Source organism: Oenanthe melanoleuca, chromosome 5 (genome assembly GCF_029582105.1).
Source record: "Oenanthe melanoleuca isolate GR-GAL-2019-014 chromosome 5, OMel1.0, whole genome shotgun sequence".
NCBI classification, from domain to species: Eukaryota; Metazoa; Chordata; class Aves; order Passeriformes; family Muscicapidae; genus Oenanthe; species Oenanthe melanoleuca.
In genome coordinates, this window is record NC_079339.1 from 50,549,351 (window position 1) to 50,563,815 (window position 14,465).

The 14,465-nt window shown below is 43.2% G+C and overlaps 1 protein-coding gene across 1 annotated transcript in view; it reads left to right on the forward strand.

Moving 5' to 3' along the window:
* Window positions 1-14,465, forward strand: part of RCOR1 (REST corepressor 1) — an 83,040-nt gene that overhangs the window by 52,927 nt on the left and 15,648 nt on the right. The window contains exons 4-6 of the mRNA XM_056493570.1: window positions 6,500-6,552; window positions 10,561-10,722; window positions 13,386-13,504. Of these exons, the coding sequence (XP_056349545.1) occupies window positions 6,500-6,552; window positions 10,561-10,722; window positions 13,386-13,504 (334 nt within the window). The remainder of the gene's footprint in view (window positions 1-6,499; window positions 6,553-10,560; window positions 10,723-13,385; window positions 13,505-14,465) is intronic.

The window sequence follows — 14,465 nt, forward strand, 5'->3', positions numbered from 1 at the left end:
CATGCAAAGAGCAGTGTTAAAAATAATAAAAAATGAGGTAGGAAATGTGGTGTTTCTTTTTAGTTTATTAGTGTGCTCTGCTTGCCTTTGTGTGACAAAGGAAAATCTTGGTAGGTATTGGGGTCTCTAAAGGGACAAACCTCCCAGCAGTGGGGCACTCCATTTTATTCCTTGATTTATTCTCTCTCAGGTTGCAGTTTCTGTGCTCCAGGTGTGGTTCTGTGAACAACTTCTTCCTCACCACTGCAAGTTTACCTAGACCTGTTCCTACCTGCCTGCTCACCCCTGCCACTGTGCTGGCCTGGGGCAAGGAATGAGTCGCACTTTTGGCTCGAGCCAGTCTCATAGTTGCTGAAACTAGGAGGGCTCATCTTTTCTCAGGCTTGTGTGACCTCCCAACAAAAGGGATTTTCATATGGTACACAACCATATAAAACTTCCATGAATAGCTTTCTGCTTTGGAGGTGGTCAGTGCCTTGAGAGGCTCTAGAGCTGGTACAGGAAAAGGGGACAGCCCGTGGGTAGGGCTTGTGACAGGATGGTCCAGGACTGCCCCTCCTGGGAGGTCAGAGCATCTCCTTACTTTCAGCCACCACTCAGTGCTTGTATGCCTTTAACTGCATGCTTGGGTGAGGAAACTGATGTGCTGGGAAAGTTTGAGTGGAACAGTTTGTCTGGCATTCCAGGCAGGTTCTTGTCCTCACAAGGTGGATGGAGGATAGGGGTGGTTAGTCAGACTCTGCTACTGTAGTAGACTTTTCATTCAGTGGCACCCTATGGTGCGTGGACAAGAGATTATATACAAGTATCAATGAGCAATAGGGAGGTAAGTGGGTGGGAAATTGATAAGATACTGTGGAGTCCCATGACTCAAGTTACCATGCCCTGCTGCAGCATATTCTCTCTTGGTCCTATTCAAGTAAGCTTCTCCAGATATGAGGTAAGTTTTCCTTTGCCTTGCAATTGCATCCAGGCTTTTATCCTCACCTGCTGCAGATGCAGTGGACTTGAAGCCTAAATCCTCTTATGCCTTCAGTTGTGTGAAGTGGTTTTTAAGTAGCCTTCCCGTCTGTGTAACTAGCACTCTCTGTTCCTAGAAACAGTGTTAAAGGAGGCTGTGTGCCTGCCCAGGTGAGTCAGCACAGGACACAGAACAGTCTGTGCTCTGTCTCCCACTATTCTCCTACTTGTTACATCACATCTTACCAAGAAGAAGCTTTTCCAAGGCATAAGAACTTTTGAATAAGAACATAGAATAATTAAGGTTAGAACGACCTCTAAGATCAGGTGGAGTTTAGTTTCTTTTATGTGATTTTGTTCAGGATCTTTGCCTGCTTCCCCTGCAGTTGCAGCTAACTTTAGGGTGACAGTTGAGCAGACTGTGTGATTTTGGCAGCCTCCTCTTCCCGAGCTGGGACCACGAGATGGCAGGAGTGTTCCACCAGTGCCGCCAGGGCAGCGTGACAGCAATGCAGCTGCTCATTTTTATAGGCGAGGCAAAAACTCTGCTCGCTCGTTTGCATACCATCATAATTGTGTTTTGGAATTCGGAAAAGTTTCACGTGTGTGTGTGTGTGTCTACATATTCTTATTTTCTTTATATAGTATTGATTTATTTTGGGTCTTGACTCTCTCTCTTTTTTTTTTTTCCTTTTATTCCTTTATTTTTCCTCCTTTTCTCAAGGGAGATGGAGGGGAGGAAAGGATGTATAGCGACATCCAGAATTCCTTGCAGGTTCCAGCATTGATCAAACGCTGTGAAGCACATTACTGAGGCTGCGAAGGATGCTGCTTTTGTCCTCATTTCACCCTGTTCTGTCAGGGTATTGCATCACGTAATATGCAAAGTGTTAGAGCTCCTGCAGTACCCTAGTAATAGGGGTGAGCTGAGGTTGCAGCAACAGCTCTACCTCTGCATTCCTGTTGCTTCCTATAGGCTTTAGCACACTCACTCTTGCTGCAAACCTGCCTTGGGGTCACTGAGTCTGCTGAACACAATCTGATTCTTGTGGGGTCATTGAGAAGCAATTTGGTTGGGGGGGGAGAAATTCTCCACAAGACCCACTCAGAGAGATCATAATGTGATGAAATGGTGATGAGGGGAGTCATCATTTTCAGGCATTTCTCTTTTCAGAGCTCTCCCGCCCTCCTGAAATAAATGCTCATGTTTTACGTCTCAATTCACTGTTCAAGGATGAGAGACTGAAAATCAGCAATGCAGTTGTTTGCTCTTGTTCCTCCTTTCCTGTATCAGCCAAGAGGGTCCTCTTTCTTTTGCCTCTGGCGAGGAATTTTTGCAGGGAGGTGGTTAGCAAAAGGCAAGTCTTTATGAGAAAGCTGGCTGGGAACAAGAACACAAAATTCAGGGGATTAAGGATGATTTTGGTCAAACTCCCCTCTCTGGAGGGCAGGGGGGTGGAAGTATCTTTCTGTGCTTCCTTTGCCACTGCTTTCCATTTCCTTTATCTCTTTGTCTGTCTTAGTGCTACACCTAGGATCCTTCAGTCATTTTTTAATCAGGAGATGTGCTTTCGCATCTGAGCACTCTCTGCCCCTCTTTGCTGTTGGCAGTGTGTATGTGAGGCTCTGTTCCCTTTGTATCCCTGCCTTTTGTGCTATTCCTGCCTTCCTGAGCATGACTGGCTGTAGGAAGGGGCTCTATGGGCCAGTGCTCACTCCATTTTGGGTGTGGGGTAGACAGAGGGATCCTGCTCACTCCAACACAGCTAAAATGCATGTAAGAGAAGAAGTGCAGCCAAGTAGGTGAAGAAATACAGTTTATGGTTCTCTTCTCCGTCCCTCCCCCCATCTGGTTTCTAGTAGCAACAAGAGCCTTCACAGGAGCAATGCATCTTATGTGTCACACAACTGTCTCTATTCAAGTATCATTGCATTTTTGGCCTGGTCTGTGTTGAAATATCTTTCTGGTGTAGGGAAATGAGTTGGATGGGAGGTGTGATGCTCTTATCTACCCTGTTCAGGGAAAAGTCATGCTGGTAGGAAGAGAGCTTGGTGTAGTGTATTTTATGCTGGGGGAAATGGACTGGGATTGCTCTGCTGCTCTTGCTTGTTCTCTTCTGGAAAGCAGCTCAGAACTGGGCTGGCAAGCTGTCTCTTCTGGTCTAAGCAGGGCTCTGCCCCAGGCTTCTCTGGCTCTGAACTGTGATGTCTAAACAGATTGCTGGGTTACACGCTGGGCGTGACTGAATGTCACTGAAATGCAGTGAGCAGAATTTCACGTGCCTGCTGCCCTGTACTTGCTAGGAGTGTGGAGGGAAGGCAGAGATGGAAGAGGACACTTCTTTATCTGGTGTGGCATGTAAAGCATTTAGCTTGTGGCAATTCCAGGCTTTACTGGTATGGGAGACTAAAGGGATCCTGTGAGTCAGCTGGTGCTCTTGCTTGCTTACTTCATATGGAGAGGGGAGGTAAAGAAAGAGCGATGGAAGGATTCCTTAAGGGACTGTCATTCCTCTTGGATGGTGCAAGCATCAGAGCGAGTGAGCTCACAATTAACCAAGAAATGACAAGAGAAGGGGCTAGATTGGCAGTAAGCAGGCAGGAAACAAGCCAAGAGGAGAGTGCAGTGGTGTATTCCTTGTCTGTCCTTTACCCACAAATGCTCTTTTACTGTTTAGGAGTAGTATTGCCGTGTGCTCATGTGCTGCCTTATTACCTTTTTCTTATTCTTTCCTCTTCCTCCACTGTAACAATGAGATATAATACTGAGGCGTTGCAGAACCTAATGTGACAGTAAAAGCATCTTTTCCTGAAAGCTTACCTTCATGGTGTCTAGTCACTCATAATCTACTGTTTGACTCAGTAGTGTATTGACTTATTTGAAGAGAAATCCTATTGATATGTGGGGACCTTGCTAATATTCTTTCTTAGTCAGGAGAGAAAATCCTGTAATGATATTTTGGGGAGCAAGTATGTTTTCATTGCTTAACAACATCAGGCATAAAATAATATGCTGGAAAGGAGAACAACCTCATCTCTTCTCTGTATGTATTAAAGGATAAGATGCTGAAGTCAAATGAGGAGCTGTAGATCTTTCCACGGTGAAAGCAAGGTAGTTAATGCAGTAGTACTTAGCATTCAGGAGCTTAATTCAGCCTTGGACTTGAGAGAATTCAGCTCCTTTCCCTCCTCCTTCCTTCACGTCCTCCTTACACAAAATATATAACACTGCATGTGCAATACCTGTTTTTTAAGGAAGCAAAGAGCATTTAGCTGAACAGGGAAATGCTGCTTGTAGGGTTTCCTGGCAGCCTTTGTTCTTGTTGTGGTTTTATAACTCTGGAAACACCTGAAATTGCTGTTCTGCCCCCGTCCTGCTGATGTTCCCTGCCCCATTGGAAATGTGGGGGGAAGGGATGTGTGTGTATGAGGCAGTTCCCTTCTCTGTCCCTGTTTACCCTGTGTGTCCCTTCTGGATCATGTTCTCTAGTTGGGATGTGGTTTTGAAGTTGTTTTTTTTTCCTGTAGTGAAGCTGATTTTCAGGATTCATACTGGGCATCGGCAACAGGATGTTCTATTAGGCAATGCAGCAAATTCAGCCTAGGAAGTTGGTCTTTGTGCCAAGCACCTCCACTGCATTTTCAAATATTTTATTATGTTTCCTTTGTGCAAGAAGAGGTTGTTCACAAGAAGGGATGGTTTTCATCCCAATTCAACATGGTTCTTAGAAATAATTTGTTGACTTAGAGAGATAGATGTGTTTGTGTTGTAACAGTGCAAATGAATGGTTGTGCCTAGGTCTTTTTCCAGCAGGCTAATAAAACTTTTACTGAATGGATCTAGACCATGGAGCAATGAACAGGTTTGTCAGCCTGTTGGGAGTTGCCATTGTGTGCAGGTGGGAGCTTGGAAGGACAAGAATCTCATGGAATGTTCTTGTTAATGTGGAACTGTGCCTGTGTTTATAGCATGCTCTTCTGCCACAACATATGACTGTATTAATATTTTCATGGACTTTTGCAGGACACTTAAAGCCCTCTTTTCCAGCACCTTTTTGTGAAAATTAACACAAAATTTTTGTACTTTCCTTTTCCAGATGAACGTCTGTGATTACTATCACATGTCATATTGGCAAGTCTAAAAATGGGATGTCTACTTTAAGTACCTAGATCTAAATTCTTATTATTAATGACAAGTTGAAAATAAGAGGCTGAAGCTCTCCTACTGTGCATTTTCTGATTTATCCTTTCTGTTTTCACCAGTACCTTTTGAGCTTATAGCTTAGTTTAACAAGCTGAAGGAATAATTGAGGACTGCCACAGCTTGAAGGAAAAGCTTTAAAGAATGCCATACTATTCCATAAGAGTATTTATAAAAGTAGAAAATACGTGAGAAGCTCATTTGAGAGCTGAAGTTAATCATGAAGTTCAGACTGTGGGAAATGTAGCTTCCTTAGCTGCAGAGTTACAGAACCATTTCCTTGCTGCACACACTCTCCATGAGTCTGGTGCTTTCATCCCTCCCCGTGTATCTGTAGAAAAAGAAGGGGGGATGATTTTTGAGCTCATTGCTGTGAGACTCATTGTGAAGTCCAAATTTTGTAGAGGGATGAAAACTTTGGCTCTGTGTGTGTCAGTTTTAGGTCAGGGTACTAGCATATTGTTGGGGATTGTACAGACAACCAGTGCTTCTAGCATCTTCCACTCCACTAGGTGAAGTAGGAGTCTCACCTTTTAAATTATTTTTTTTGTTTTCAAGGGTGTTATTATAATTTCAGTATGGTTAATAATGATCAGGCACAAGGGCACAGACTTTGGAATGCCACTGCTACTGACTTTGATCCATTTTTTCAAATGGGTGTTGTTGGATATAATGTGGGCTCAGTCACTCCGAGTGAAAGACATTTGGGTTTAGTCCCATCTATACAAAATACAACTTCTGAGGGCATGTTCACATTGTAGAGATTAAAAGCTCATTGGGCATAATGATGCAAGAGTGTGGGGTTTGGTCCAAGATAAAAACTGCTGAAACCTAAGAATTGAAAAAATTACCAAGATATCTGCAGTGGTTGTGCAACACAAGGATACTGGCAGTATTGGAAGATATGGATTGTGTTCTGGGGTTATTTTTCCTTCAGAAAACAACTACTTTGGGGATATTAAAAGGAATTGCCACCAAACAACCAATAAAAAACCCACTGCAAAATGAACACACACCCCAAAAAGTAGCTGACACAGTCATGTCTACAGTTTTGATGAACAAGTTCTGAAATACTAGAGGCAGGGTTTCAGAAGTACTGGAACTGGATTAGATATCGTGGACCATTTAGGCTTGTTAAGGAAAATACATAGTTTGTCTGGTGGCTTGTTTTTCTTATGTTTCCTTCTGTTCCTGAATTGTTGGAAACAGTAGCTGTTCATGACAGTTGTCTGTGGAGGGCTGAAGTCAGAGCTGCACATCTGGGTTTTAGACTGGGAAGGGAAGATGAGATGAGATCATTATACGAAATGTACTTAACATCTTCTCTTTGTTTTTCAGTGGATGAATATATTGCCATTGCTAAAGAGAAACATGGATACAATATGGAGCAGGTAACAACCCTTTGAATACTTTATTTTAAAGTATTTTTCAGGAAGTATTCAAACATGACTTTAAGTGACTGCCTGGAAGTTTTTCTTTCTTTCTGTACCTTCTATGTTTTCTCCTCTACTACTTGTCCCAAAACTGACTGTTCCTAATAGTAGCCTGTGCTCTGTGGATACAGAGTTCACCCTTACTTTTACATCAAGAGTCAAAAGAAGAACAACAAAACCATTATAATTTCTAATGGAGTCTGGCCATGAGTATTATGCTTCCTCTGGTGACTGCTACTTGAGCACTTTCAGAGCCCCTAAACAACATTAAAAAGATTGGCTTATCTTTGGACAGCTGCCTGATTGTGCTGCAGTTTCCAGCTGACTGCTCCATCTCTGCTTCATGGATGTCTTGGCAGTTATTAATGAGCTATTGAACCATCATGTGCTTTTCTGAGGCAAACCAATACCCACAGTTATTTACTTTAAAACTGTGTTGCAAATCATTTTGCATTTCACAGATGAGCACCTTGGCTGTCAATGCAGTAAACGGGATGACTTTGCCAGCAGCCACTGACCTTAGCCAGTACCTGTAACCTAGGGATAGAAGTGCTGGTCTGAGGAACAGACCTCTCCTTTATTCTCTGTGGTTTAGGATTGTGTACTAATCTTTACTGTGTTAACAGACAATGATTTAAAAACTTGCTGGGGAGATGAGTAGATCTGTGCCTCAGAAACTTTTCTGAGTTCTGTGGAGTTTCCTCATGCACTAATACTTGCTCGGAAAGGGAAGGCAGGGAATCCCATGACTTACAGTATTGGCAAATCACACACTGTCTCTACAAGTATAAAAACTTGAAAGTTTATGAAATTGTTCAGACAGAGGCTGTGAGCATAGAAACAAATGCTTAGGATGGGCAAGGGCTTCTATGTAAATGATTCTGCTGTCATCCTTGAGTCAGACTTTCAGTGGTTGATACTCATGCTCAAAGACTTCTTGCTAAACAAGAAGACTGAAGCTGAGATAGCCAGCAAAAATTTCTGACAAAACCAAGAATGATCAGACTTGATAATTGTAGTTTCCAAGAGCAGAAAATAACAATAAAGTGAACAGGCATTAAAAGGCTGTGAACTTATAATGAAAATCAAAATGGTAACTCTTTCCAGCTGATACTGGTATACCTTAGTATTGGTTATTGTGGATAACATTTTTCAAGAGAGTTGGTCTTGGAAGAGTAGAAGTGGGTTTCATTATTTTAGTGGTGAAGTGCTGTTTGGAACATTCATTTTCATCAGAAGACTGATGAAAATGAAGCTTATGATTTTTTTTAAAAAACCCACTGAATTCTAGTGGTTTGGAAAACTTAAATTTAGCTAACAGAGAGTTGCATTAATTTTACTGTTGAAAATATAGACCTCCCACTCATTCCTTGAAGTCTTTTTCTCCATTTTTCTCTCCCCCTTTGTGTACAGAAGTTGCATGACTCGCCACATCAGAGTGTAAAGCAGCTGAGCAGCTTGCAAATTGTCCCTGCTCCTAAAAATTTTCTTATTCCTTCTGTAGCACTTTCACATAATACTCTGGAGTTAAACATGTTTCCCATGTCCTTTGGGATTTCCTAGAAAGCTGTGCTAGGCATTTTTAGGAAATAACTGGAGAGGATTTAGCTTGTATTGCTCTGGAAGGCACACATTCATTTTGTATTACAGGGAAAAGTGTCAAGGCTTTCAAATCAGGATGATTATTTGTGTCATCAAGGGAAACTCTGTCTTCAGCAGGTATCATCAGAGTTGCTGTTGGCTGGGTAACTGGACAGGCTGATAGAGACTCCCTGGAAGCCAGTAAAAGCTCACTTTAGCAATTGGCCACTGTCTCTGGGCTTTGCTGGCCAAGGCAGCCCTCTCCCACACACACATTCCCCTGGCAGCCGGTCACTTTGCTCCCCTGTCCGAGTGGCTTGGCTAACAGTCATTGTATAGAGATTGTCTTTTCTCCACCTGTGCCCACTGCCCAAAAATCCCCTTAAAGGCTGAGGTGTGCCAGTCTGTGTGCTGAGGGGAGTGGGAGCTGCTGGCAGGATGCTGGGGTGTTCTCCTGGATGCTGGCTGGTTCTCCTCTGCCCAGCAGTGTTCCTGTCCAGCTGCCCGCTCTGTGCCAGCCCGGCTCCATCCCTGTCCTTTCACTCCCCTTGCCCATGGCTGAGTGCCCTGCTGTTGGCTCTGCTGCTGTTGGAGCATGGCTGGAGGCTCAGGACTGTGCTGGTGGGAGTCCCTGCAGCCTGGCCAGCCACAGGGCAAGCCTCCCCACAGGCCAGTGAGCTCTGGCAGGGCAGGTGCTTCATTCAGCTGGTGGTGCAGACCGCTGTGGGCGGCTGTGCTGAGCTGTGGTAGTCACAGACTTGTGGAAGCACCACAGTAAGTCTGGCTGTGACCTGGGCTTACCTGCCAGCCTTTGTCAGACACCCTGGGACAAAGCAGCCTTGGAAGGCCCTGTGCTCACCTGTGTATGAGTGCAGAGTTCTTCCAGGGCAGGTGGGAGAGGAGTACTGATCTCCTGTTAAACAAGCCTCTAAGGAAAATCTATTTGCTTACCTCTTGCTTTAAGCAGCTCTCCCCTCAGTCTTCACTATCCTTAGTACTATTTAATGCTACACTGCCCTCCCAAAATGTCTTGCTCCTTTTTTATCCCTTTCTTTCTCATAGGGATATCAGGTAGATCTCATATTTGAAGATGAAGAAGGTTGTCAGGGGAGAGAAAACTCAGTCCTTTATGACTGCAAAATAGTATCTTTGACCCCATCCTTGCCAGAATGTCTATGTGGCTTCTGTGACATCTTGAGTGCCTTCAGCTGAGATTACTACTTGGTGGCAGAAGGGAGGAGACGGTGTCTGGGCAGCACTGAGAGTCCAGTAGGGTCTGGGCAAGATCCTGGATAGCACTTACATTTTTATGAATGCTCTCTGTAGAATCTCAGGGGCATGAGATCCCGTAAAGGAACTGCTTTTTTTGCATAGCAAAGCATAATGGGGAAACCCCGATTTTGGAGGAATTTTGTAATGCTGGGCAGCCAGATGAGGGTAACTATGGCTGCGAAACTGAGCTGAGTTTGCATATGGTGAGCTGGTTATTCTTACGTTTTGCTCAGCATGTTGGGGATTGTTTTCACTTCATAGCAATTGTGAAAGGCTGGTTTTTAGCTCTGCAGTGTCAGGCCTTCCCAAAATGACTCGCTGTGGTTGCTGACATGCCAGAGGTAGTGTTGTCTCATAACACACAGGGGCTGTGGAGCCCTGGGAGAGCCCCCCTCTCCCTCTCTGTCTTGGAGACAGCAGAAGGGGAATAGTTTGCAGGTGGTGAAGCAACAGGCACTTTGTCTTTGGAACTGAGAACCAGAGGCTGCAACAGCAAAATGGGGCCTCTCTCAAGGGAACAAAAGAGCTGTCCCCAGAATAAGTGAGATTTATTCCTCCTTTGGGACTGGGACTTTTTAGCATCAAGTCAAGGTGGTGCGTGTTCTCTGCCTTTCCTTCTTCCAGTTCTTGTTTCATTATCTTCTGCTTTTCCCCTTCTCCCTCAGAAAGAACCCCATAAACAATTATAAAAACCCCCAGTCTACTAAACCATCCTTCTAATTTCCAGGAAATGGAGTCCAGCACTGGAAAGAAGCTGCATTCATTCAGTCTTTTTTAGGTAGACTTCCCCAAGCCTTTGCTTAGCTTATCTGTGCATACTATGATCAGTAATGATCAGTAAAGCTGAAATAATTTCTTAAGTTTTTTCTCTCACCTTTCTGTTGCTAATCTTTTATTATGTAATGCCTGTGTGGCTTTTCAGGCTGGTCTTCACAGCCTAGCTGGGGAGCAGATTCCAGGTTTCTTGCACTCAGAAAAGCATTTGATGTAGCTGAGAATTAAAATTATGTCTAATGTGTTGCCTGAGAAAAAATGTTGTTGTTCTCCCTTACCGTTTTCAAGTAATATTTCTTTTTATTACAATTATCACTTTGGTATCTGTATTATTTCCAGGCTCTTGGGATGCTGTTTTGGCACAAGCACAACATTGAGAAGTCTTTGGCAGATTTGCCAAACTTTACTCCATTCCCAGATGAGTGGACAGTGGAAGACAAGGTCTTGTTTGAACAGGCCTTCAGTTTCCATGGGAAAACCTTTCACAGGATCCAGCAGATGGTAAGTAGTTTCACAGGAGTGGACAAGCAGAACAGACTGTTGTCTACAGTGCTATTTGTGCTGAATGTGTGTCTAATGCTCTTGAGAGTGAACAGGCCAAAGGGAATGTTAGAGGGAAAATGCTGCCATGAGTAGAAAGAAACAATATTATTCCGAGAGTCTCTGTAGAAGTGTTTTCCTGAAGTACTTTACTGGTTCAGGATAAACTATGACTGTGGTTTTTTTTTTTGTTTGTTTGTTTTTGGTTTTTTTTTGTTTTTTTGGTTTTTTTTTGGTTTTTTTTGGTTTTTTTTTGGTTTTTTTTTTTTTTTTTTTTTGTTTTTGTTTTTGTTTTTTGGTTTTTTTTTGAAATTACAGTTTTCAGTCCTCTGTGTGCTATGGTAGTGTTTGTCTCAGCTGAAATTCAGACATGGTCTGTACACATGTGCCTACACATATGCAGTAAAGATCATCTCTGCAAAGTTGATTTCCTTTCTTACAGCCTGATTTTTAGGAATTAATTTTTTTTAATTATGAAGTCTGTGCTTCACAGCGGATGCTGTGATGAAGGTTTGTATATCCTTGCAAGCTTTAGTCCTTTGCTTTTGGTTGGTAATGATATTGTTTTAAATGTATGGTTGAAAACTTTAAGGACAGGTTTTTGCCTGAAAGGGATGTGCTAGGGAGTGTGTAATTTTCTTTTGAAAGAGGTAGAGGATGGGTTGTAAAAATTTGTATTAATTGTGTCTTGAGAGTGTCTTCAAGTGATTCATCACCTGGGTAGGAACTAGACTTTGTTCTTTGCTCTCCATCAGTACAGCAGCCTCTTGAGTGTTCCAACAAGACCCAGTTCCACTATCTGTGACCCTTTGAAGTGAGTCTAGGCTGTTGCAGTCTGTTCAGCCTCTTTAAAGCACATGACACAGGTCTGTTGCTGATCCTGCTGAAAAGCAAAAGGTCACTTACCTTCCAAGGATGAAGGTCCCTTTTCAAAAGGTTGTCAGAGGCTTGTTTTTGTCATGTCCTCCTTCATGTACCTTGTCCTTCACTGACATTCATTTCCAAATATTCTTGGAGTCCTAGGGTCTCCCACTCCCTTGGGTCAGGCGATGGAACTCTTGAAGAGAGAAGCTGCTTTATTCCTGTCCTCTTATATGGGAGGGAAAATAGGGCAGGGAAATGTCCTGGGGAAATAAGAGAACATAAAGCCCGTCATTGGTTTGTTAATTGCCAAAGCAAGAAATTCTCAATTAGGTTTATGTGCAGAAGCATGGCTCTCTGTCCCTGAGTGAAGTGCATTCCAGTACAGGGATGCCAAGCTCATGCACTGTTCCCTAGGTAATGATATATTTTTTTAACTGTTGCTCCCAGGGAAGTGATTCTGCATGAAAGGAATTAAATGGCACGAAGCTTTGTGTTTAGCAGGGGACAGGAATCAACAGCTCGGGAGCATGTTAGTTGTTAGTTTATAGATGCTGCCCCATCAGCAGCTGTTCACATTGGAACTGAGGGGACAAACCTCCAAAGGCAGAGAATGAAAGGCAAGTTACATTATTTACTGGAGATGGTTCTGATATTTTGGCACTCTCAGCACAGGTTTATAGCCAAGTGGATGTTTGTCATGAACAGCCTTGTCCCTGAGTTTGTTCTGTGGAACTCTTTTTAATTTCAGAACACCAGCCTGTTACATGGCTGTTGGCAACACGACATTGACTTAGCACCTGTGCTTTGCCAGTGCTGATGGATTTCTGCCTGTGTGCAGCTGTGGGCCAGAGTGGGAGTGCTGGTGTGATCAGTTATTAGAACCTAAAGTCAGTCTGCAGTTTGAGAACCAGACTTGTTTCAGGTGAAGGCTTAAACTGCAGTGTTTGTGTGAAAGAGATCTGGCTCTTGCTCAGTTTTGTTTTGTTTTCCTCTCCATCTGCTCTGCCCTCCAAATGGAATCAGACACTTAAGTAAAACATAGTTAATTCAGCAGAAAAGGCTGGACTTTAACTTTTTAAAAGTCCTGTGTAAGAACACTCATGTAGAGCACCTCCAAAGTAGAGAATTAGTCTTAATGTGGTTTTATGCTTTTTGGAGGTAGATTCTTCTTCCCTAGCTACAGGGTAATGGCATTTGTGTAAGAGGACAAAAAAATAATTTGTGTTTTCCTGTACCCTCAGTACACCGTACAGTAATGTTTCACCTTTTGAAAACATCCTTTGTTGAGACCTTTGAATAGACTTTGTCATGTAAATGCTGTGAATAAACCTATTTAACCAAACATCAAAGATATGTTTGGGGTGTTTGCAATTCAGCAGTTTCTGTGATTGTTTACATATGTCTGTGTTGACTTTTAGATCTGTTCTGACTTTAAAACTGTTATCTCAGTTTTGAGGCCTCATTTCAGATTTGCTCTTGCTGTGCTCCCCAATTCTGGAGGGAACCAGCTGCTTGACTGGTGAAGGGAAGCTTGCTGAGATGCTCTTTAGAGATCTTCATGTCCTAAATAGTAGGCATTAACCTGAAACACTCCCCCATAAATCTTTTTTGGAAAGGTTGCAGAACTGCCTTGCTTGAGCCTTTGAGAGAATCCAGTGTAAAGAGGTTGGATGTTCCTTGGAAAAACAGACCCATTGTATGTGAACTTCTGGGGATACTTTACATATAAACATATAAAAGGATACATGTTTAATTTGCAGCTTCCTGACAAATCAATAGCCAGCCTGGTGAAATTTTACTACTCCTGGAAGAAGACAAGGACTAAAACTAGTGTGATGGACCGTCATGCTCGTAAACAAAAAAGGGAACGTGAGGAAAGGTAGGTTTGCAAGCAGAAAGGCCATGTATTGCTGCACACTGGTTTCTTTAGTCTCTCCCAGAAATTTCTCTTTGCTTATAAGAAACTAGATGTAGGATTTTCCCCAAAACATTTCCTGGTACCACACCTTTCCCCAGCCCTCTTCCCTGCTATGTTTTGCTTTGCTTAAAGCCAAAAGGCAGTTGGCAGTTAGCTGTGCTCCTTTTTTCGACACTGTAATTCCTGAGTGCCCTCTAGTGCACTGGTTACAGTCCCACCATTCTAGAACTTTTTCTCTGATACTGCTTGAGGGTTGGGAAATTGAAATTGAAGCTGTTTATAGTCTGATTGGCACTGTTGTCATCAGAGCCAGAAACACTGATAAGCAGGACAGTAAAAGGAATTAATGAAAGTGCTGAAATCTGCCTTTATTTCCTCCATATGATGCTCAGAGAGTGAGACTGTGCACCTGCTACAGGAAACAGGCTCCAGTGCAGGACTCTTCTCAGCCTGTGCCTGTACACACACAGACCCTTCCTCTCTTGCATCTTAAACTGTGACCAAGCATAAGGTTGCGAGGCCAAGCTCTGTTCTCAGAGAAAGATGAAGTTAAAGCTCTGATTTTTGAGTGACTGAGAAGAGGGTAGCACAGGGGAACTTAGGATGAACTTGCTGGCTGAGCTGTTCCAGGGAGTGCTGGGTGCTGTGGCATTTGGGTGAGGCTGCTGGTGTTCAGGATGCCATTAGCTACTGAGCTTTAGCAAATGAGTTTGACTCATGCTTTTTCTGTAAGTTCCCCCTCCTGGATACACATACAAGCCCTTGAAGGTAGGTCAGCAGTGGCCTTGTGCAAATTGGTGTAAGTATCTGTACAGTTACTGTCACTTGGTGACTTCACCTAATTCTGGAGCTGAAAGAGACTCAGAAGTGCAGAGGTTTCAGGTGACTGTGGGGAAAGCAACCACTCTGAGCTGCAGCAACT